Source organism: Sciurus vulgaris, assembly GCF_902686455.1.
Source record: "Sciurus vulgaris genome assembly, chromosome: 17".
NCBI lineage: Eukaryota > Metazoa > Chordata > Mammalia > Rodentia > Sciuridae > Sciurus > Sciurus vulgaris.
The window spans coordinates 198,667-219,218 of record NC_136478.1 but is presented as its reverse complement, the minus strand read 5'-3'; the positions used below and the strand labels follow the sequence as shown (position 1 = coordinate 219,218).

At 53.3% G+C, this 20,552-nt stretch overlaps 2 protein-coding genes and 1 pseudogene across 11 annotated transcripts in view; 2 read left to right on the top strand and 1 right to left on the bottom strand.

Moving 5' to 3' along the window:
• LOC306648808 (mitochondrial inner membrane m-AAA protease component AFG3L1-like) overlaps positions 1 to 8,821 on the top strand; it is a 34,307-nt gene extending 25,486 nt beyond the window's left edge. For all 4 annotated transcript variants that reach the window (XM_079119161.1, XM_079119163.1, XM_079119162.1 and 1 more), the window contains 5 exons: positions 3,935 to 4,045; positions 5,141 to 5,256; positions 5,760 to 5,960; positions 6,041 to 6,235; positions 6,312 to 8,821. In XM_079119161.1, coding sequence (XP_078975287.1) covers positions 3,935 to 4,045; positions 5,141 to 5,256; positions 5,760 to 5,960; positions 6,041 to 6,235; positions 6,312 to 6,530 — 842 coding nt within the window. In that variant the 3' untranslated portion in view covers positions 6,531 to 8,821. The remainder of the gene's footprint in view (positions 1 to 3,934; positions 4,046 to 5,140; positions 5,257 to 5,759; positions 5,961 to 6,040; positions 6,236 to 6,311) is intronic.
• On the top strand, positions 2,011 to 3,113 carry LOC306648816 (peptidyl-prolyl cis-trans isomerase A-like; annotated as a pseudogene). Its single transcript has one exon. The product of its transcript is annotated as a peptidyl-prolyl cis-trans isomerase A-like (transcript).
• A 479-nt stretch (positions 8,822 to 9,300) lies between the features above and the next one.
• On the bottom strand, positions 9,301 to 20,446 carry DBNDD1 (dysbindin domain containing 1). 6 transcript variants are annotated; one of them, XM_079119172.1, is made up of 4 exons: positions 20,112 to 20,446; positions 12,553 to 12,699; positions 12,026 to 12,181; positions 9,301 to 10,562 (listed from the first exon to the last, which is right to left on the bottom strand). In XM_079119172.1, the coding sequence occupies exons 1-4, from the start codon at positions 20,140 to 20,142 to the stop codon at positions 10,405 to 10,407; spliced, it is 492 nt and encodes a 163-aa protein (XP_078975298.1). In that variant the 5' UTR covers positions 20,143 to 20,446; the 3' UTR covers positions 9,301 to 10,404. The 6 variants fall into 6 exon arrangements, with proteins under 6 accessions (XP_078975298.1, XP_078975300.1, XP_078975296.1 ...); XM_079119174.1 differs by having other exon boundaries at positions 12,041 to 12,181; positions 20,112 to 20,438; XM_079119170.1 differs by lacking the exon at positions 20,112 to 20,446 and adding an exon at positions 13,645 to 13,794.
• Positions 20,447 to 20,552: the final 106 nt, after the last annotated feature.

Sequence of the window (20,552 nt, the reverse complement as noted above, 5' to 3'; positions counted from 1 at the left end):
AAAAAGAGTGAAAAGTGGAGCCTAAGGGCCTGTGGTGGCCACTGCAGGGACCAGCACGCATGCGGGAGTTCCAGGACAGGCTGGGGCGTGAGGCAGGGAGTGTTCAGAGGAATAATGGTTCAGAACTTCCTAAACTGGATGAGGCATGAATCTGCACATCCGAGAAACTCTGAACTCAGAAGCATGAATAGATTGAAAAGAGATCCAGAAAGACACATTGTAATCCACCCATCCAAAAAGATCCAAGGGAGGGCTGGGGTTGTGGCTCTGTGGTGGAGCGCTTGCCTAGCACATGTAAGGCACTGGGTTCAGTCCTCAGCACCACATAAAAATAAATAAATAAAATTAATGTTTTGTGTCCATCTACAACTTAAAATAAAAATCCATCAGCTGAGAATTCTATATCTGCTGAAACTGTCAAGAATGAGAGACCTTAAACTCTACTATAGAGCAATAGTAAGAAAAACAGCATGGCATTGGCAACCAAAATAGACAGGTAGACCAGTGGTACAGGATAGAAGACACAGAGACATACCCACATAAGTACAGTTATCCTCATACTAGACAAGGGTGCCAAAAACTTAAAATGGAGAAAAAATAGCCTCTTAACAAATGGTGCTGGCAAAACTGGAAATCCATATGCAGTAAAATGAAATTAAACCCTTATCTCTCACCCTGTACAAAACTCAGCTCAAAACGGATCAGGGATTTAGGAATTAGGCCCGAGACCCTTCACGAAATAGAAGAGAGAGTAGGGCCGAATCTCCATCACAGCTTAGGACCAGACTTCCTTAACAAGACCCCCATAGCGCAAGAAATAAAAGCAAGAATCAATAAATGGGATAGATTCAAACTAAAAAGTTTTTTCTCTGCACAGGAAACAATCAATAATGTGAAAAGAGAGCCTACAGAGTGAGAGAAAATCTTTTGCACACACACTTCAGACAGAGCACTCATCTCCAGAGTTTATAAAGAACTTAGAAAACTTTACACCCAAAATACAAAGAACCTAGTCAATAAATGGGCTAAGGAACTGGGCAGACACTTCACAGAAGAAGATGTACAAGTGATCAACAACTATATGAAAAAGTGCTCATCATCCCCAGTATTAGAGAAATGCAAATTAAAACCACCCTAAGATTTCATCTAGCTCCAATTAGAATGGCTATTTTCAAGAACACAAGCAATAATAAGTGTTGGCTTGGATGTGGGGAAAAAGGCACACTCATACATTGCTAGTGGAGTTGCACATTGGTACAGTCACTTTGGAAAGCAGTATGGAGACTCCTCAGAAAGCTTGGAATGAACCCACCATTTGACCCAGCTGTCCCACTCTTTGGCCTATACCCAAAGGACTTAAAATCAGCATACTACAGTGATGCAGCCACATCAATGTTCATAGCAGCTCAATTCACAATAGCTAGATTATGGAACCAACCTAGATACCCTTCAGTTGACAAATGGATAAAGAAACTGTGGTATATATACACAATGGAATATTACTCAGCTATAAAGAAGAATAAAATTATAGCATTTGCTGGTAAATGAATGAAGTTGGAAAATATCGTGCTAAGTGAAATAGGCCAAGCCCTCAAAACCAAAGGCCAAATGTTTTCTCTGACGAGTGCATGACAGTATTTAACAAGGGGGGTTCCCGGGGTGGGGGAGAGAAGAATGAAGGAACTTTGGATGCTATAAAGGAAAATGGGGTGGGAGGGGGTGGGGGACAGAAAGATAGTAGAATGGAACAGTATTACCCTATATATATGTATAGATTACATGAATGGTGTGAATCTATATTGTGTACAACCATAGAAATGAAAAGTTGTAACTCATTTGTGTATAGTGAATCAAAATGCAGTGTGTAAAAATAAAAAAGATTTTAATAATTAAAAAAATGGGGGCTGGGGAGATAGCTCAGTCGGTAGAGTGCTTGCCTTATAAGCACAAGGCCCTGGGTTCAATCCCCAGCACCCAAAAAAAAAAAAAGAATGAAGGAGAAACTTTTGTTATAGATTTTAAAAACAGTGAGGGAATTTTTTACTAGTAGACCTGCCCTATGAGAAGTGCTGGGGGAGGCTTCAGGTCAACACCAACAGTAACTTGAAGTCATGTGAAGAAATGGCACTAGCAAAGGAAATGACGTAGGTGAATAATTATGGCCAGTACATTATGATTTGTGTTTATAACTTTTCTAAAGCATTTAAAAAACAAGTGCGTGAAACTTGTTATAGGTGTATACTAATGAGCACACAGTGTATGAAGATGTAATCTGTGACTTTCAAGAGCCATGGTCAACTCTACCGTGTTCTTCGACATCGCCATTGACTGCAAGCCCTTGGGCTGTGTCTCCTTTGAGCTGTTGGCAGGAAAAGTTCTAAAGACAGCAGAAAATTTTCATGCTCTTAGTACTGGCAAGAAAGGATTTGGTTATCAGGCTTCTTGCTTTCACAGAATTATGTGCCAGGGTGGTGACTTCACACAGCATAGTGGTGCTGGTGGCATGTCCATCTGTGGGGAGAAGTTTGATGATGAGTACTTCATCCTGAAGCATATAGGCCCTGGCGTCTTGTGTATGGCAAGTGCTGGGCCAAACACAGATGGTTCCCAAGTTTTCTTCTGCGCTCCAAGACTGAGTGGTTGGATGGCAAGCATGTGGTCTTTGGGAAGGGGAAAGTGCGTGAATAGTGTGGAAGCCGTGCAGCGCTTTGGGTCCAGCAGTCGCAAGACCAGCAAGAAGACCACCATTGCCAAGTATTGACAACTCTGATACTTGAGTCTGTCTTAGCACCAGACCATTCCTTCCGCAGCTCGGAGAGCACCCCTCCACCCCATCTGCTTGAAATATCCCATAATCTTTGTGCTCTCGCTGCAGTTCTTTGTGTTCTGTATTTTCCTTATTTCCTTTCCAAGTCTTGCTAGATTGCAGAATTAAGTTTATGATTATGAATAAAAACTGACCAAAAAAAAAAAAAAAAAAAAGATATCATCTGTGACAATAATGCCTAGCGTTGGGGGAGAAGGTATAGAGGACAGAAGTTGAAATTCAAGTGGAATTTTCGGGGGCCCCAAGTAGCCAAACCATCTTGTAAAAGGACAAAGTGGGATTCTCACTGCCCAGGAACAACAGTGTGTTCCTGGCACAGGATAGACAAAGACCACTGGAATGGAGTTCAAAGTCCAGATGGAAACCCACCTGCACATCTGTGGTCAGCTGCTTTTTGACAGGTGCCGAGAGCGTTCTGTGGGGGCAAGACTAGTCCCTTCAACCGAAGTGCTGGGATGATTGGATCTCCACATGCAAAAGGATGTTTTGGACCCCTGCCTCACATTGAATTGAAAAACAAAATGGATAAAACATACATTTAAGAGCCACGAGCATCATTGTTTGTGACAGCCAAAAAGCAGAGCCACTGTGGTATCCAGGCATGGATGAGCATAGGAAAGGTCGCTTTCGCCTGTAAAGAAGTGAAGTGCCCGTATGTGCTACAGCATAGACAGATCGATACAGTGTGCTCAGTGAAAGATGCCAGACCCAGAAGAGCCGCATCTGATATGACCCCAGTGATAGAAAGTGCCTCAAATGCCTGATCTGCAGAGATGAAAACCCGTCAGTGGGTGGCTGGGTGGAAGTAGGATCAAGTGTGAACAGGCACGGGGTGTCTCTGGTGATGGGCGGTGCCCTAGTTGCACAATTTGATGAGTTTACTAAAACCCAGTGACATGTATGCTTAAAATACATACTTCTATGGTGTGAATTATTTCTCAACGAAGTTGGGTAACGAGGAAATTTGGCTAAAAATAATGGTGAATGGTGAATCCCATTTCCTTTAAGTTTTTTGCTAAAGTTTAATGCTAGCCTCTACCTTTAACAGCCTGACCTGGGTAGAACTATAGCAGTCAGGAGCATTAACCGTCTCTTCTTCCTGGTCAGGTGCTGATATCTCTAATGTGTGCAATGAAGCAGCCCTGATTGCCGCCCGCCACCTGAGTGCTTTTGTCCAGGAGAAGCACTTTGAGCAGGCCCTTGAGAGGGTCGTTGGAGGTGAGCCCAGCAGCTCATGGGGAGGAGAGGCATTTCCAACTGTGCTCCTGGCAGGCCCTCCCCCAGCCCAACCTCACTTTTGTTTATGGGGACATAGGTAGTTTTCTAAGCCAAAATTTGGGACTGTGGATCTCCCAGTAACTTTCCTGCTTTTGTGGGGGCCAGTCTTGGATGTGGAAGGCAGAGCAAGCCCTTCCTGAAGGGAGGGAGGGCATCAGAGCAAAGGGCATGTCTTGGGAAAGCCTGTGGGCACTCTCCTGGGACAGCACTGCTGAGGAGAGAGTGTCAGCGTCTCTTTTTCAGTGTGGGTGAGACGGCCTCCTGCAGTGCGGGGCAGCTCAGGGCTCAGCTGGGCCAGGCAGGTGGCAACTAGAGTCAACAGTGGGTCAGGGTCTCGTCGGTCCATCAGACCAGGAGTTGCCAGATGCTGCATGGGCTGGTCTGGCTCTTGCTGGTGCCATTCCTAGAAACAGATTCCGGAGGTAACAGTAGCCCATCCTTATGATCCTGTTCCATGCTGAGAGCCAGGTCAGCCAGCTGGGGCCGTCCTTGAGCTGTCTTCACTCGATCTTTTCTTTTTTTTTTTTTTTTTTTGGTGGGGGAGGGATGGGTAATATATACTAAGTAGTGCAAAGCAAAGCCGAAAACTTCTCAAGGACCGTTCTGGGGGCTGATGACTCATGCAGCTCAGCACGCACTGCTCTTGTCTGCTTATCTGTCCTGTCGCTGCAGAGCTGGGCTGTGAGGTCTTTGGGAACTACCTTCCTTGTCGCGCCATGCTTGGTGTTGCCTCTGCCATGCCCCAGAAGTGACATGGTGCCTTTGACTCACATTGGCTCACAGCTGCTATCTGGAGCAGTGTGTGCCTGAGGAGTGGGAAGTAGGACAGGACTTGGAGGTTGGGTGGGAATGCCCCCCAGAGCTAGGACACAGCATGAGCTGGGGCTCAAGCCTTTCTGCCTTCTGCCCTAAAGGGAGGGACTCCCAGGTGGGCCCTGAGAATTGAGTGGCAGCAGACCCAGGCCCTCAGTCTGGTGGGGTGTGTGTTGGGCATTTCTCCCCTGCCTCTCACTCACATGGGGATGTGATTTGTAGGCTTCGAGAAGACGACTCAGGTCTTGCAACCCAGTGAAAAGACAACTGTGGCCTACCACGAGGCAGGGCATGCAGTGGTAGGCTGGTTCTTGGAGCACACAGACCCCTTGCTGAAGGTGGGTCTCTTGTGCTGAGTGTGTCTGCCTGTGGAGCCTGGGTGTTACCTGCTCATGTGGCTGTCTGGGTGCCAGTTCACATGGGCACAGCACTCCTGGGGGTGGTGCTTTTACTTTTCAGGGAATGTGCTGGTCTAGTGTCTGTCAGATTCCTTGTGGGGACAGGGGGAGAGAAGGGTTAAGAAGGCAGAGCAGGACGTGTTGGCTCTAGGTTAGGCCTTAACCACTGACTCCACAGAGAAGCTTCTACCTGGGAGCTTGCTTCTGAGCTTTGGATCTGATTCCTATCAGAGGAGGTTTCCTTAGCAACCTCTTGAGCTGAGTCCCTAGGCAGGACGAGTGCACTTTTCAGGGTGACCCTGCTGGTCAGTGGTGGGGCGCAGGTCCAGGACACTCTTCTCCAACCCGCAAGGGGCCCTGTGGCCACAGCTGCGGCAGGGTGTGTCTGGGCTGCACTGGGGTGCTGCTGGGAACTGACGAGATTGTGGCCCCATCTCTTGCAGGTATCCATCATTCCCCGGGGCAAGGGGCTCGGATATGCCCAGTACCTTCCCCGCGAGCAGTACCTCTACACGCAGGAGCAGCTCTTTGACCGCATGTGCATGATGCTGGGAGGCAGGGTGGCTGAGCAGCTGTTCTTTGGGCAGGTCACCATGGGGGCTCAGGATGACCTGAGGAAGGTCACCCAGAGCGCCTATGCCCAGGTAAAGAGCAGCTGTCCTGATGAGTGGTTCTCAGTGGCTGTGTTGGGGCAGCTCACCCTCTGCTCCCTTTGTACTTGCAGATTGTGCAGTTTGGGATGAGTGAGACGCTGGGCCAGGTGTCCTTTGACTTCCCTCAGCAAGGTGAGGCCCTGGTGGAGAAGCCCTACAGTGAGGCCACCGCCCAGCTCATTGATGAGGAGGTCCGGCATTTAATCGGCTCTGCCTATGACCGTACCCTGAAGCTGCTAACTCAGTGCCGGGAGCAGGTGGAGAAGGTGAGAGGGGCCTGTGACCAGGGCACAAAGGAGGAAGTCCCCTTGTGGCAGCCTGACGGTGGACTGTTATCTCCAGGTAGGCAAGCGGCTCCTGGAGAAAGAAGTGCTGGAGAAGGCCGACATGGTGGAGCTGTTGGGCCCTCGGCCCTTCACAGAGAAGTGCACCTATGAGGAGTTCGTGGAGGGCACTGGTAGCCTAGAGGAGGACACAGCCCTTCCTGAGGGCCTGAAGGGCTGGAACCAGGAACCAGAGGAGCAGGGTGCAGAGCAGCACTTGCAGGAGAGCCCTGCGTAGCCTGTGTGCAGCCACCTGCACCCACACTGGCTGGGCCTTCAGGCAGCTGCTGCTACCCAGAGCCTTTGCAGAGTAGCTGCCAGAGTAACTGGAAGACAGATGAGGTGACAACCCCACACAGGCACCTTTGATCAGGTGCTCGTAGCCCAGAGAGGAGAGGGAGGGGAGTTGGCAGATGGGAGGTGGCTGAGGGGCAGAGGAGGTTCTCCAGTCCTTGGACCTCATTCCTAGGGTCACTTGCGTCAGAGGGAGAGACATCTGGGCTCTGCCCCATGTGGAGTCAAGGAAGGGCAGGAGTCTTTCCCGGGGAGCCTTGGGTGTGGTGGCCTCCAGGAATCGGGACCCTTGGAACTGGATGCCAGGCCTTGTGGAGACAGACCATCAGTGTCCTAATGAGCCTGGTGCATGGGGCAGTGTGAATGTGGGTTGTCTCAGAGTGGTTTGGAGAAAGAGTCTGGTCCAGCACAGATGCCCCACGGGTTTGGTGAGGTAGAGTGAAGAAAAGGAGGTAGTGAAGCAGTTACCAAAGGACATCTGGGTCTGTGGTGGCCATGGTATCAGGGAGGTAGGTCGTTTGGTAGCAAAGAAGGAAACATCACCCCATGTGTGTGCCTGAGTTGAAGTCAGGGGTCACAGGGCCATGCCTGGGGGTCTGGGCCCCTGTGGCATTACCACTTGAGCTTAAGGGAGACTTGGATTCTCGCCAGAGCTTGGCACCTGGCCCTAGGGTTGGTGTGCCTTACTGACCAGGCTGTGTAGATTCTCCTTTCCCCAAAATCCCTTGTGTTGATGTTTTGGGGAGGATCGGGACTAAGCCCCCATGGCCTCCACACAGCCCTGAGGGAGGGTCTGTAAGGTCCTGAAAACTCTGCAGGTGCTGCCTCTATTAACCCTCTTCTATCTTTTTCAATTAAAAAAAAAGACTGATCATAAGCTCCAGGCTTTCATGATGCCTTGATCCTGGGGTGTGAGGACCCCCTGCCATTAGAGCTGGGCCTGACTGAGTGGGTCTTAGTGGAAGTGGGCTTCCTCCTGTATCGCAGGTGTGGGTGTGAGCCGTCATGGCTGGCAGGCGCACCTGGCTTAGCCTGTTTGCAGGCATCCTAGGTGCCCATCTGGGAGAAGGCTGGGTCCACTTGCTGCCTCACACTCTGGAGCCTGACCAAACCGACTTTCTAGTATTTTTTCCAAATCATTTGTTACGTTTGCCTCAGCTCAAAAATAGAAATTCCTATTGGGACAGGAACTTTCAACTTTTGTAGGTTGTAAGGTGCAATTTGTTGAATTTTTTAAATCTTGGGCTTCACCTATATCACAGCCTTCACCAAACCCGGATGGGCTGAGGCACTTGGGGTTCCCTCTGATGGAGACAAGGGGTGCTCCCTTAACCCCGGAGGCCCCTGTGATGTCACAACCTCTTGTGGCTGGGCCTCCAGGGCCATAGTCCTTCCTTGTGCATTCAGGTCCTCAGGCCTCAGCACCCCTGTCTGACCACACCTGAGCCGCTCCTGACAGAACACAGTTGGGCTGGCTCCTTGGTGCCTTCCTCTACCCTCCTTACCTGTTTGGTGCAGTCCCACTCCCCTGTGTGTCTTTGACACGATGCTCAATGATTAGCCAACAGTCTTACGTGGGGTGATGCCTTACCAATAGAATAGATACTGCTTTCTCATCCACCCTACATTGGTGGGGTCATCCCATAGTCCTGTGGGTGCTGCCACAGAAACCTTGTGCTGTTACTAGCAGGTGAATGAGCCTATAGGAGATGGGAGCCAGCAACCCTTTTCCCTGGTTAGAACTGGGAGCAGCTAGAGCTGGCAGGGCCTGTGCTTGACCTGGGTCTGCTTCCAGGTCCATGTCCTCAGCCTGCCTGTCTTCGTCCGCCTGAGGGAGGGGAGGATAGAATGGGATGTGTCAGAAAGTGCTAGAAGCCTCACCCTTCCTAGAAAGGGCACACCATGCTCACTCTGAGTCTGTTTCTGGGTCCACAACATAGAAGTTTTCTGCTAGGGAGGGTCCAGGCCTCCCTCTGGGAGCCCCAAGGGCAACTCTGTGCTGAGGAAGGACGCAAATGCATGGGCCAGATGGGAAGCAGGTCACACCTGGCTTGGCCACATCCCTGGCCTTCTAGTGGCCTCCCTGTAACTCTCAGGACATGGCTCTGCTGGGAAGACTGATCACCAGGGAGTGCCTGCCTGTTCTGGCTTGGGCCTCCTTTGTGGGCTTGGGTGGGCAGAACTTTTATTCCTAAAGGATTCCTTTTGCTGTCTTACTTAGGGGATAGGAACCAGGGCACTGTCCTTAAAATGCAATCCAGGAAGCATCCTGGAGCACAGTGTAGCTCGTGCAGCTGGAGAATGGCCAGCACCCTCACCCACAGCAGGCCTGGTATGCCCTGTAGCATTAGGAAGGAAGAGCCTGGCTCAGGCCTTCAGAGGGTGACAAAGCTTTAATCCCACTCAGCATGCCCCCCAGAGGCTGCAGCAGGAAGGGTGGGAAGTGGGGAGGAGGCCCCTGGGGTGGGGTTGGCCAGGGGCACATGGCCACCTTTATGGGATGGAAAGAGATGGCTGCTCAGTTCTTTCCCAGAGACCTGGAAATCAGAGACCTGGTCAGGCAGGAACTGGACTTGCCTTCAGGGAGGTGAGGTGAAGAATCAGAAGTGGGAGCCTCCTGGATGTCCCCAGCACACGGCAGAAGCCCAGTGCATCTCTCTAGTAGAGACCTATGAAAATGAAGATCAAGGGCCTGTCTTCCTTCCCAGAAACACTTCAGTGTGGAGCACAGCAGGGCAGGTTGGCTGGGGGACAAAAAGTACGCTTAAACTTTTTTTTTTTTCCAAAACCAGTCTTTGATTCACATTCAGACCAGAAGCCTATTCTGTGTCCCTTAGCACATAAAAAGGAATTTTGGGAGCAGCTGAGCTGGGTGCCTCTGACATCCCCACAGCAGAGAGGGTAGACCTGTTGGCCCTGCCTCCCTGCCCCTCCTTGGACTGTTCCCAGGATACAGGCCCCAGGGTCACAGAGTCCTAGAGTGTGTTGGATAGGCTGTGGTGGGGCCGGGCAGTGGGTTGTGGAAAACAGAACAAGTAGGTGCCCTTGTAATAGATGTGGGATGGGAGAGGGTGAACCCATCCCTCAAGCAGTCTGGGAGGTGTTGCTGAGTTCTGAGGCAGTCTGGCAATATTTGGTGTTCTGAGCTAGGGAGGAGATGGGCCAGGCCCTCAGCCTTGGGCTTTCACACCCAGGGACCAAGAGAAGCAGGCACAAGTCGTAGAGGGGGGCCTGGGGAAGGGGACCTGGTACCAGCAGTGCCTCCCTTGGGCAGATGGAGGGAACAAGGTTGAAATCAGGGTGAAAGTTTTCTGGACTGAGCCCCCCATGCTTGGCCTGTGGGGGCATAGTGCCCCAGGAGCCACTGCCAAACCACCTGTGGCTTCCAAGCTTGGTGGCATGAAGAGAGGCTGAGATCGGAGACCCCAGGGGGTCTTGGAGTGGCTCTCATAGACTTGGGTCCCTCTCACCCAAGCCTACTGGGGAATCTTGTTATAGACAAGAGCATTGCTCCTACAGACGTAAGTTTTCAGAAGGCCTAAGCCGTCATTGTTCCTTGCTTCATCCTTAAGCAGTGACTCCAGGTTGTATGGCCCGTTCCAGGGCCCGGAAACCAGCTGGATATAAGGCCACTGGGCTGTGCTTGTGCTGGGGTGACCTGAGGCCTGCCCTGGCAACCCTACCCTGACCTGATGTCAGAAGGCTTATGGGGCGGGTGGAGGGGCGGAGAGTGTCCTGGGTCTGGAGTATCTTGCTTTGCCATCCCGGTGGTGGTCCAGCTTCAGGCCTGTGGTATCTCTGGAGCTGATGGAGATGGCCTAGTCCTCCTTGGGTCCCTCCACGGTGAGAAACGTGTCCACAATGGCAGCCTGTCGCTCTGGGTCGCTGAGGGGCTGCTTCTCACGGTTCTGCTCAGCCCTTGTCTTCGTCCAAGAGGGGGAACGCAGGCAGCCAGCCCTAGGCAGTGGGTGCAGACCTGATGAAAACAGACCCGAGGCTCAGGTGGGCACATGTGGCTGGAGTGACTGGCAGCCCAGAGTCACTGTGACTGCAGCTGCTGCCCTGGGCCCCTGGGGCCTAACACATGGAAGCCACAGGTTTGCCACTGTGCATGGGGTCCCACGTGCACAGAATAGAGAGATGTGGACAGATGGGCAGGACTCCTCTGATGTCCTCAGGAATCACTGCAGCCTTGACCATACCTTACCCTGCTTATGTGAACCTACCTCTGGTCCCTCCTGTGTGATTATCTAGTGACCCTGATGGGGCTCCTCCAAAGCTCCCACAGGGGCCCAGTGCAGCCCGGGGCCCTGTAGGCAGGCTGGAGGTTCAGGTGAGCTGGGGTATGAGTCCCCCACTCCTGCCTGTCTAGCCACAGCAGCCACAGGTCAGTCTTGACCCCGCACACAGCTTTGGGCTTACGGGTTGGAAGGGCCACTGCCTGGGACACACTGAGCCTGGTGGGAATTGGCTGGGGTCAGGCAGGAGGCTTGTCCTGGAAGTAAGCTGGAACAAAGTGTTCACAAAGACAGTACCCTGCCCCCTACGTGGTGCCATTGTCATGCCTGGGAGCCTGCAGCTCCCCAGGGAGACGTGGGCCACCCCTCCTGACACACGTCCCTCCAGGGAGCATGTGTGTGGCTGGTTGCCGACAGGATCCTCAGTGGGTTTGTTTTAACGAGGCCCTCAGGGTATGTGCGCACATGTGCAGGTTTAGCCTGGGCTGTGTGCAAATGTATGGCCTGGGACTGGGAGTGCAGAGGCTGGGCCTGTCTGGGAGCAGGACTGTGCTCAGCTCCTTTGCTGCTCCCACCTTACGGCTGAGGAAGGCAAGTGCAGATCATGTCAACCTCCTTCACTGTTGGGGACAGACTGAAGGACACTTGTGTCCCCAGGAAGGTGTGGGTCCTGAACTCTGGTGACAGGGCTTGGGAAGAGACAGGAGAACGGCATGCCCAGGAGTGCTGCTCATGAGGAGCAGAGGGAATGACCTCTGGTCTCCTGCCAGTGAGCTGAGGAGCCCAGGCTAGCAAATGTACCCCACCCCACCTTTGTTCTTGGCCCATCATTAAAATTTACATTTAATAAATACTTTTAATGACAGGCTTTGGCCTCTTGTTGCTCATTTGAAAGGTAAAGCAGAGGCAGTTGTAACAGGAGGGAGGGAAATTCCTTCATTCCCGAAGGGGAGTGAGACTGTGTGTTGCCCACCTGCTGTTTTCTTGAATGCAGGGTCTTGCCCATGCTGGGCAAGTACTCTACCACTGAGCCACACCCCCAGCTCTTTCTAGGTTACCCAGGCTAGCCTTAAACTTGGGGTTTTCCTGCTTCAGTCTCCCAAACTCTAGGATTACAGGTGTGGCCACTGCACCCAGCTGGATTGGGGAGAAGTTACCCCACCCTACCCTGAGTGGCTTTCCCCCACCCTGCAGGCCTCACCTGCCATAGCCTCACCTGCTGGGGATTCACTGGTCAGGTTCTCGTCGTCAGAGTCGGCAAAGACCTCGGCCAGCTCCTGGTCTGACATGTCTGTTAGTTCAGTGAGGTCCAAGAGGTCAAAATGGACCTCCAGAGAGGAGACGCTGCTCAGGGGCTCTGGGGTACAAGAAGATGGTCACCCCACAGTCTCTCCAACAAGGCTGTTTAGAGCCCAGGGGGCCTGGGAAAGTGTACTGCCTCTTTCCACAGGCCCATGAACGAACCAGAGCTCTCTGTAATGCCACAGAGGACAGGACTGCGGCAAACCCAGGCCCAGGTGGTCTGCTCTGCAGTCAAGACTGGAGAGCTCTCTGGGGTCTTCCCTTATAGACTGTATGACAGGCTGGAGAGCCAGAGCCATGAGAGCTCTGTAGGGCTCAGCACGCCAGACCTGTGCTCACGGTTTCTTTGCCCTCCACAGCCAGGCTGCTTTGATCCCTGGGGAGCTGGGGTCCCCAGAGGATACTGGGCTGCTCAGTGATACTTACGCCTCCTCTCCGTGACCTGCAGGAGCCCTGGTGCTGGTATTGGGATGCCCACCTCCTCCTCGGCCACAGGTGTATGGCAGCTGTCCTCTGTCCCATGAGCTGGGACACCCAGGGCAGCCTGTGGCACCTCCACCTCCTTAATGATCTCTGTAACCAAGCAACCAAAAGAGTTTTGCCATCAAGACTTGCAGGGTCTTCCATGCCCCTGGGACCAGGCCTGGAGATGGGGCATGAGGACCTGGTGTACCACATCCTACTTTGAGGCTCTGGCAGTGCCATGGGTACCAGGAGATGCTTCAAACAAGAGGGCAGGGAGGTTGCTCCTTCCTCTTAGACCCAGGCCTCATCCCTGGGGATGAGGAGGGGACATTTGAAAGCAGGTGTCCAGACCACCCCCAGGGCCCAGCACCAAGCAGCTCCTGCAGTGGGAATTCACATCCCGTCAGCTTAGACCCACAGGTCTGGTGAAGGGCCACTCACAGTTCCTGAGTCAGCTCTTTCTCTATGGACTTACTTTTCCTATTAAAAACCCAGATTATATCTGAATTCAAAATGGAAAGGTGGTTACAGGATGAGGTAGGAAGTGCAGTCTGTCATCCTAGCATTCCTGGACCAGCAACCTCACTGCACAATTGGGTATATATTCTTCCAAGTTATTTCTGCAGTTTTTTCCAAAAATGTAATACGTGCAATTTTTTTTTTTTTTTTCCTGTCAGATGGGAACAGGAGCCCCCAGGGACCTGCTTGGGTGGAGACTGTGCCCCTTGGTCCCATGCAACCACCAGCTGCACCTTCTGGTCACTGGACTCATTGCTCCACCCACACATCCCCTCAGCTCCTCTTTCAGAATATACCAGAACCCTCTGCTGTCCCTAGCTCCTCCTTGGCCACATCCCTTTGCCCTCTTCCATCACTCCCCTCACCAGAATTAGGCCTGGCCTCACAGCCCCATCTCCCCAAGAGCAGAGCAGAGTGCCCCCCCTCATCCTCTCAGTGTGTCCCCTGGGGCCCTAGCCCCTTCATGAGGGGCTTGACTGACCTCTGACACCTACCCAAGCAGGTGTTTGATGTGTACTTGGGTGAAGGAATTACCTGCTCTGAGGGCCTGGTGCTGGGTGAAGAAGTGGAAGTATTCCTTCAGCCCGGACTGTGGACACTGGACCAGCTGGGGAGCAGCTGCTTCCATGAGGCTGCCCTGAGGGGGCCTAGCGGGGGCTCCCAGCACTGACAGGTGCCTGTGAGGGGCTGCACGGGCTGGCAGTGTGAATGCCACTAGGTGGGACACATGCACCTGATCACCTCACACTCATCTCCAGCCGAGCCAAGGACATGGAGGCACAGATGTAAGGTGAGGACCACCTGCACAGGCTGGTGGGGGTTCCCACCTTCCTCCAGGCCATTGCCAGTGGCATTGAGAGCTGGGCAGAGTGGAGGAGGCAAGGAGACGTAGCAGTAGCTAATGGTAGATGATGGGCTGCCTCTCAAGTTTTGCCTGCAATGCAGCCCCCTGGCCCGACCACTATCCCCTTGACTGGTTGACTAGGAACTCCATGTATTGGGCAACTGAACTGCTGTCCCTGGTGCCCTTGGGCTGTATCACTGCATGGCCCATCCCAGGCCTGGGGGCTGGTCAAGCTGGAAGGGCACAAGCTATCCTGTGTCTGCATGCATTGACATCTGGAATGTGGTATGTGGTTTCCAAGTGTCCTTGGAGGGTAAAGTTATACCTGCTGGTGTCCTGGCCCCCAACCCAGCAAGGACACCTTCCACTTCCAGGAGCACACAAGGGGTGTGATTTAGAACTTGCTCTGATCAGGGGAGCTGACACCTTCCCTCACCAGTCAGCAAGGGGACGGTGGCCCAAATCACTGTCCATAGAGTTGAAACCAAGGGAGGGGACACATCACAGGAGACCCCTGCCTTAGGATACAAGTGTGATTCCTGTACCACAGGCCTGTACTGTGGTCACAATTCATCAATGCTTCATAGAGCTCAGAGCTGCACCCCCTGGTGTGGCAGGCAAGACTCTGCTGTTGCTAGAGGGTCAGGAAGGGACTGCCATCTGTCTGGAGAGACATGTGACTAGAGCTGAGAGGTACAGGTGGGGAGACTGAGGCCTGGGAGGTATGGATGACTTGCCAGGAGGCTTTGCTCTAGGGAGCCCCTAACTGAGAAAGCCACAGGACACTCTTACTTCCCCAGGCTTAAGGGCCAGGCATGTGACCCCAGGGGTATCCTTACGCTGTTGCAGGTGGCCTTCAGTTCCACCTCTGCCCCCTTTTGTCACAAGGGCCTCCTCTTTTCTGATGGCTTCCCTGAAATCAAGGAAAAGCAGCTCTGTAGAAAGCTGCCTTGGAGACAGCCGCCACCTGGGCTCGGGGATTTCTAGTGCTTCGTGCCAGACAGTACCCTCCCTCCCATGGTACTAACTGCCTGCATCCTCACAGCCAACTAGGAGGAGCCAAAAGGAAACAGGCACAGGGTGACATCTGTCACAAGCACAGTATGAGGGCCAACCTCTGATCCTGGAGTAATGGTGCAAGCTGAGAGCAGGGGACCCCTGTTCAGGGCCAGCAGAGTGGAAAGAACCCTCCCAACTCAGGTGGGAAGTAGAGTTCTGAAAGGAAGAGAGAAGTGGGGTCTTCACTCACAGCTGACCTCTTGCTGTGTGGGACCCTCACCTGGACAAGAAGACATGCATGCCTACATCTGTCCATTCATCCATCCATCCAACAAAGACTGCCTATGCTCCCATGCTGTTCTGGAGACAGGCATGAATAGGAGAAGCAAGCTGTACACAGGAGCAAAGGGAACTTTCTTTCATTTTGGGGAAGGGTCAGAGAGAGCTGTCCAGAGACACAGAGGAGGGGTCTGAAGGTGGGAGGAAGACATACTGTACTTGGCACTGGACTGCACAGGTCCTGAAGGGCATGTCACTTTCATCTGAAGCACAGCCAGGGGGCACTGAAGTGGGATCAGGAGAGCAGGGTGAGGGTGGGCAAGGGTAGGAGGAGATGGTGGGCTGTGTGGAGGTCATGTAGACAGCTACCTAAGGGTTCTGAAAGGAGGAGAAAAGTGAGGTCTCTACTCACAGCTGGCCTCTTGCTGAGGGACAGCATCTGCCTGCATTTTTATGGTGGTGCAGTGAGGACACAGTCCAGGCAAAAGGGAAAAAGTCTGCTGGCACTGTCCCCACCAGCCCCCACATGCTCATTCTCCTTCGTTTGTGCTGAGATAGGGTACCCCAAGCAGGACCTCAGCCAAAGAGCAAACTCCATCCCCATGTCTTGCACTGGGGAGGTTTTTGAGGGATACCATCATATCTCATTACATATTCTGGGGATCACATGGGGCCTTGGGCAGCCCCTGAACAAACTCAGTTCCCCAGGCACAGTGACTGGCAGAGCCTGTTCAAATGACTCCTAAGATCTTTTCAAATTTTAACAGTTGATGCTATCTTAGCGTTGACTGGGTGTGGGGCAGGCAGTACCCATTTCTTTTTATTTCTTTGTGATGCTGGAGATGAATCCAGGGCCTCACACAGCTAGGCAAAGGCACCAACCACTGAGCTACACCCCGCCCCCCTGGACTTTTGAAGTTGCAATCTATCTAGTTTTGAACCTTTGGTCATGATCTGCTCTTTATTCTGTAAATCTTGACCCCCTGGCCTGTGCCATTTTCCTCCTGTGGGGAAGAAAATGTAGAAAGATGCAACTTTTGCCATCAAGTGCACAAATCTTTTGGTTGGAAGAACATGATGAAAACAGAAAACTAGTCAAAATGCCCCGGATGGATGAAACCTGAGCCTCCAGGAAGGGGCAAGATGATCTTGGCGTGTGGCAGCTATGGTAATAGTCTCCCCGCTTCTCGGATCAAGCCAAGAGTCACCATCAAAACCAGCGTCTTCACTCCTAGGTACTACCTAAGAGAAATGAGAACTTACATCCACACAAAGACTTGGATGTGAATGCTCACAGCAGCATGGTCCTCAGAGTGGAAACCTAATGTCCACTGATGGAAGAATGGTAAACTAAATGTTTTATCAAGTGGGCTATTCATAAATGGAACACTACCCAAGAACATAAGGAATGATACATACCACACATGAGTGGACTTCTACATTACAGGGAGTGCAAGACCAGTCACAAAAGGTCGCTTATTAAATGGTTCCATCGTATGAAATGTCCAGAATAGGAAAATCCATAGAAAGTAGATTAATGATTGCCAGGGGTTGTGGGATGAGAGTGGGGAATGAACACAGTTGTTTTGGGGAGGTGATGAAAATATTTTAATATTTAGTGGTGATGACTGCACAACTTTATAGATATAACAAAAACACTGAATTGCATGTCTCAAAGGGTAAATTTTAAGACATTTGATTATATCTCAACTAAAAAACAATCCTCAGTAGTAACAAACAAGGTTTGATCTTGGCTGGAGTTGATGAGCTAACCCAGGGTGAGAAGTGACACACACCAGTGTGCTGTGGTTGTATGATGGCAGGCAGCATGCCCAGCCCAGGGGAGGCCAGGACAGGTGAGAGGTGTGAGGCAAAGCAGCTCCTGTTTAGTCCACTGTGATTCCCCAAGACCTGTGCTTGACCTAGAGCACAGTAGGTGCACAACAAATGTGAATGAATGATCCCAAGGCCACTCAGGTCAGCAAGAAGGAATAGAACTCTTTTGGGGAAAGTTCTTGGTTCTTCCCAAGGTAGGAAGCAGAGTCAAGGGCAGGCAGGCACCCGGTGGAATGCTGGAAGCCTGGCTAAGCCATGACTAGATGGGCTGGAAGCCCCTAGAATCACCCTGGCCAGGGCGAGTGGGTATTTTCTTGTTGCTGTTATAATAGTTGCAGTGCTGAGGATTGAATCCAGATCCTTCACATGCTAGACAGGCACTCCAATACTGAGCTGTACTCCCAGTCCTTTTTATTTTGAGACAGGGTATTACTAATTTGCTGAGGCTGGCCTGGAACTTGCAATCTTCTTGCCTCAGCCTCCCAAGTATCTGGGATTACAGGTGTGTGCCACCTATGGTGCCTGGCCATGCGGGTGTTTACCATGCTCCAGGAAGGACCCCATGTGTGGGGTCATAGCAATGTCCTTGGCCCAGCAGACCCATGTCAGTGTGTGGGGGGAGCTCTCAGCCCCCTGCAGAGATTGCTGCTGCCCCGATCTATGGGTGGGAACTTGAGTTTGGGGGTCACAGTAATGCCCACCAGTTTTCCCTAAGGGCTGACTGCTGACACCTGTGCTTTGCTACTGACCTATTTTCCAGCACATTCTGTTACTGGAAAACTTGGCCCAAATCTCACGTCCCCTGCCGTACTCCCAGGGCCTTGCCACCCTACATACCACTGAATGAATGAACAAGTCAATTAATGAAGTGAATGAATAAATGCAAAGAGCAAAAGTGGCTTTAGAGAGGAAGAGATGGTCAGCAGTAGGGGCCACCTCTGTCCCGTTTCCCCAGCACCTTCATCCCTGCCTGAATCAAGTATCTTAAGGAGGCTGAGCTGCCCCAACTATACTCATAGCCTCCTAAGGGCAGGGCTAAATTGCCCAGGCTGGCCTTGAACTTGCAATCCTCTACCTCAGCCTCCTGAGTCACTGGGATTACAGGTGTGTGCCACCATGCCTGGCAGGTGCAAAATATTTTGATGATACTTTATAAAAATCTTACGTTTTAGAGATAATTTCTTAAATGGGTATGGATGAAATAATAGGCCTAGGTTTGCTTCCAAATACTACTGAAGGTAGGCTGGCAGTGGTCTGGATAAGTCAGACTGACTGTGTGGGCTGAGAGATGGCACATGGAGCTTTATCTTACCTGGGCTCATTACTTTTGTGTGTGCTCCACATGCTCCAAAATAATGTTTCAAAAGCAAGAACTCAGATATAGGAGTCATAATCACCAACATGAGGACTCACGAGGTCTCAAGAAGTAGAGCTCACCAGCCCAGGTGAGACAAGGAAACGGGGCTAATGGTATCAATGACATGAGCCCTGTCTGTTCCCTGGCCATGGCCCTTCCTGTGGGCACACTGCCTGCACAGAACAGGCACCTGGAAGGAAGTGTCTGTGTGCAGAATGAGCTAGGACCTGGGGCCCCAGTCGTAAGTGATGCATTTAAAGAATCAGCCTGCTCTCTGCCTTTAAACCACTGGGAAGTTCTTCCTTTCCCCAGGGGAGGAGAGGAAAAATGCTCCCCTCCTCTCCCAGATGCTTCACCTCTTACCTCACCTAGGCCTCCCACAGCCCTACAGGGTAAAGTGGCCGAGTCCACTGACAACATGAAAATGGAGGCTCAGGGGCACTAGCAGCTTGCCACATGTCAGCTCAGAACTAGCTCTGAGTCCCCCAAACCATTGCATTCCAGACCTCACCACTTTCAGTGGCTAGGATGCTGCTACTGGGAAGACTGATCGTCCTGGGACTGTCAATAGCAAGAGAGCAATGATACCCTTCCACAAATGACAAAACAAAACCCAAACCCACTAGCTTCTGGGTGTGTCTCCTGCTTAGAGAAAGTGACGGGGACTCAGGACCCCCCCATCCCCACCCTTGACACAGTGGCAGGAGGATGGATCCACCGTTTGTGAACAGCTCCTAGACACAGCCCTCCAAATGCCAGAGGAAGGCGCTGTATGTGGCTGCGGGCTGGTGGTGGGGCGGGCGGGGGGCGGGGTGGCAGCTGGCTTCTCCCCCAGACACTTCCTGGCTCCCTGGGATGGGACCTCCAGGACATCCAGGAGGTGTTAGGCCTGGGCAGGCAGCCGAGGGATCTGAAAACCCTTCCGGAAAGGATGTGAAACGGAAGGTTCTGAGAGTGCTCTCAGATCTTCAGCCACGACCCTGCTTGGGGTTTGACTCCAGGGAGGAAGACCTTTCTAGGATCTCAGCCCTCAAGGGTTCCTAAGAACTGACAGGGACTGCGAAGACAGGGCATCCCAGGCAGCCTACCCCCCCGCTCCCCGCAACTGTGTGGCCTCTGGGCTGTGCGGACCCGACAGCCCTGCAGCTCCGGAGCCCCGGCGCAACCCCCACGGCCTCACCGAGACCCCGCCTTGCTCCGGCGCCCCTCGCAGCCTCCAGTCCCTCGACCCCCTGAAGAGCGGCTGAGGCGAACAAAGCCGAGACGCCGACCAGCCCGCAGCGGCGCGCCCACGCCTCATCGACCCCGACCCCAAACTCCGGCCCCGCACGCCCTACCTCCACCCCAGGATTCCAGCTCGGCTGGGAGGGGGCTCAGGAGGAAACTCTGGGCCACCCACCGAGGAGCACGTCCCGCAGGGCTTCCCGAGTCTGGAGTGCAGAGGACAAGGGGGCGGGGACGCAGTCTGTGCGCCCCCAGCCCCGCGCGGGGACCGTTTCCGGAGGAGCCCCCGGCCAGCCGGCCGGGCTCCCCCAGCCGCCTGCAGCTCGGGGCTGGGCGCGTCGGGGACCCGGAGCTGACCGCAGGTCTTCGGCCCGGGCGCGGCGGATGGGTGGGCCGGGGGAGGGGCTGCGGCTGGCTGCGGGAAAAGAGTCGCTGGGGCTCCGGGGCTGGATCCGCACTTACCTCCGGGACCAGCGCCCTCCGGGGGATCCATGCGGGCAGCGGGGTCTGGAAGGGGCGCGGGCGGCGGTGGCGTCACCCGGCCCGGGCGCCCCAACAGCTGCAGCGGCGACTCGGCCCGGGCTCCGGGCGCAGCGCATCGGGGCAGCAGCCTGGGGGCCGCGGCGGCGGGGAGGAGCCCGCGGGGCGGGGCGCGCAGCTGCTGCGGGTCCCGGGTCCCCTCCCCATCTCCCCCAGCCGGGCTGGACAGGTGCGGCCCCGCCCTTTTCCGCGCGCGCCCTCTGTCGGCCAAGGGTCCTGCAGTCCCCCCCGCCCCCGCCCCTGGCCCGCAGACCTCACCCCTTTCGGACCCCGCCCGGACCTGACTGCGGCCTCCCACCCACCGCCTGGTGTCTGGGACTCCTGTGCACTCACTCGGCTGCCCCACTGGCTTCCGACCATTTG

Bases quoted from the DNA above. Each gene is read 5' to 3' on its own strand.
- DBNDD1 (XM_079119170.1), bottom strand. From the start codon at position 13,738: ATGGAAGCAGCTGCTCCCCAGCTGGTCCAGTGTCCACAGTCCGGGCTG. The intron at 12,182-12,552 runs GTAAGTATCACT...CTTGTACCCCAG, and splicing joins GCAGGTCACGGAGAGGAGGC to AGCCCCTGAGCAGCGTCTCC. The intron at 10,563-12,025 runs GTGAGGCCTGCA...TGTTTTCATCAG, and splicing joins AGCAGGTGAGGCTATGGCAG to GTCTGCACCCACTGCCTAGG.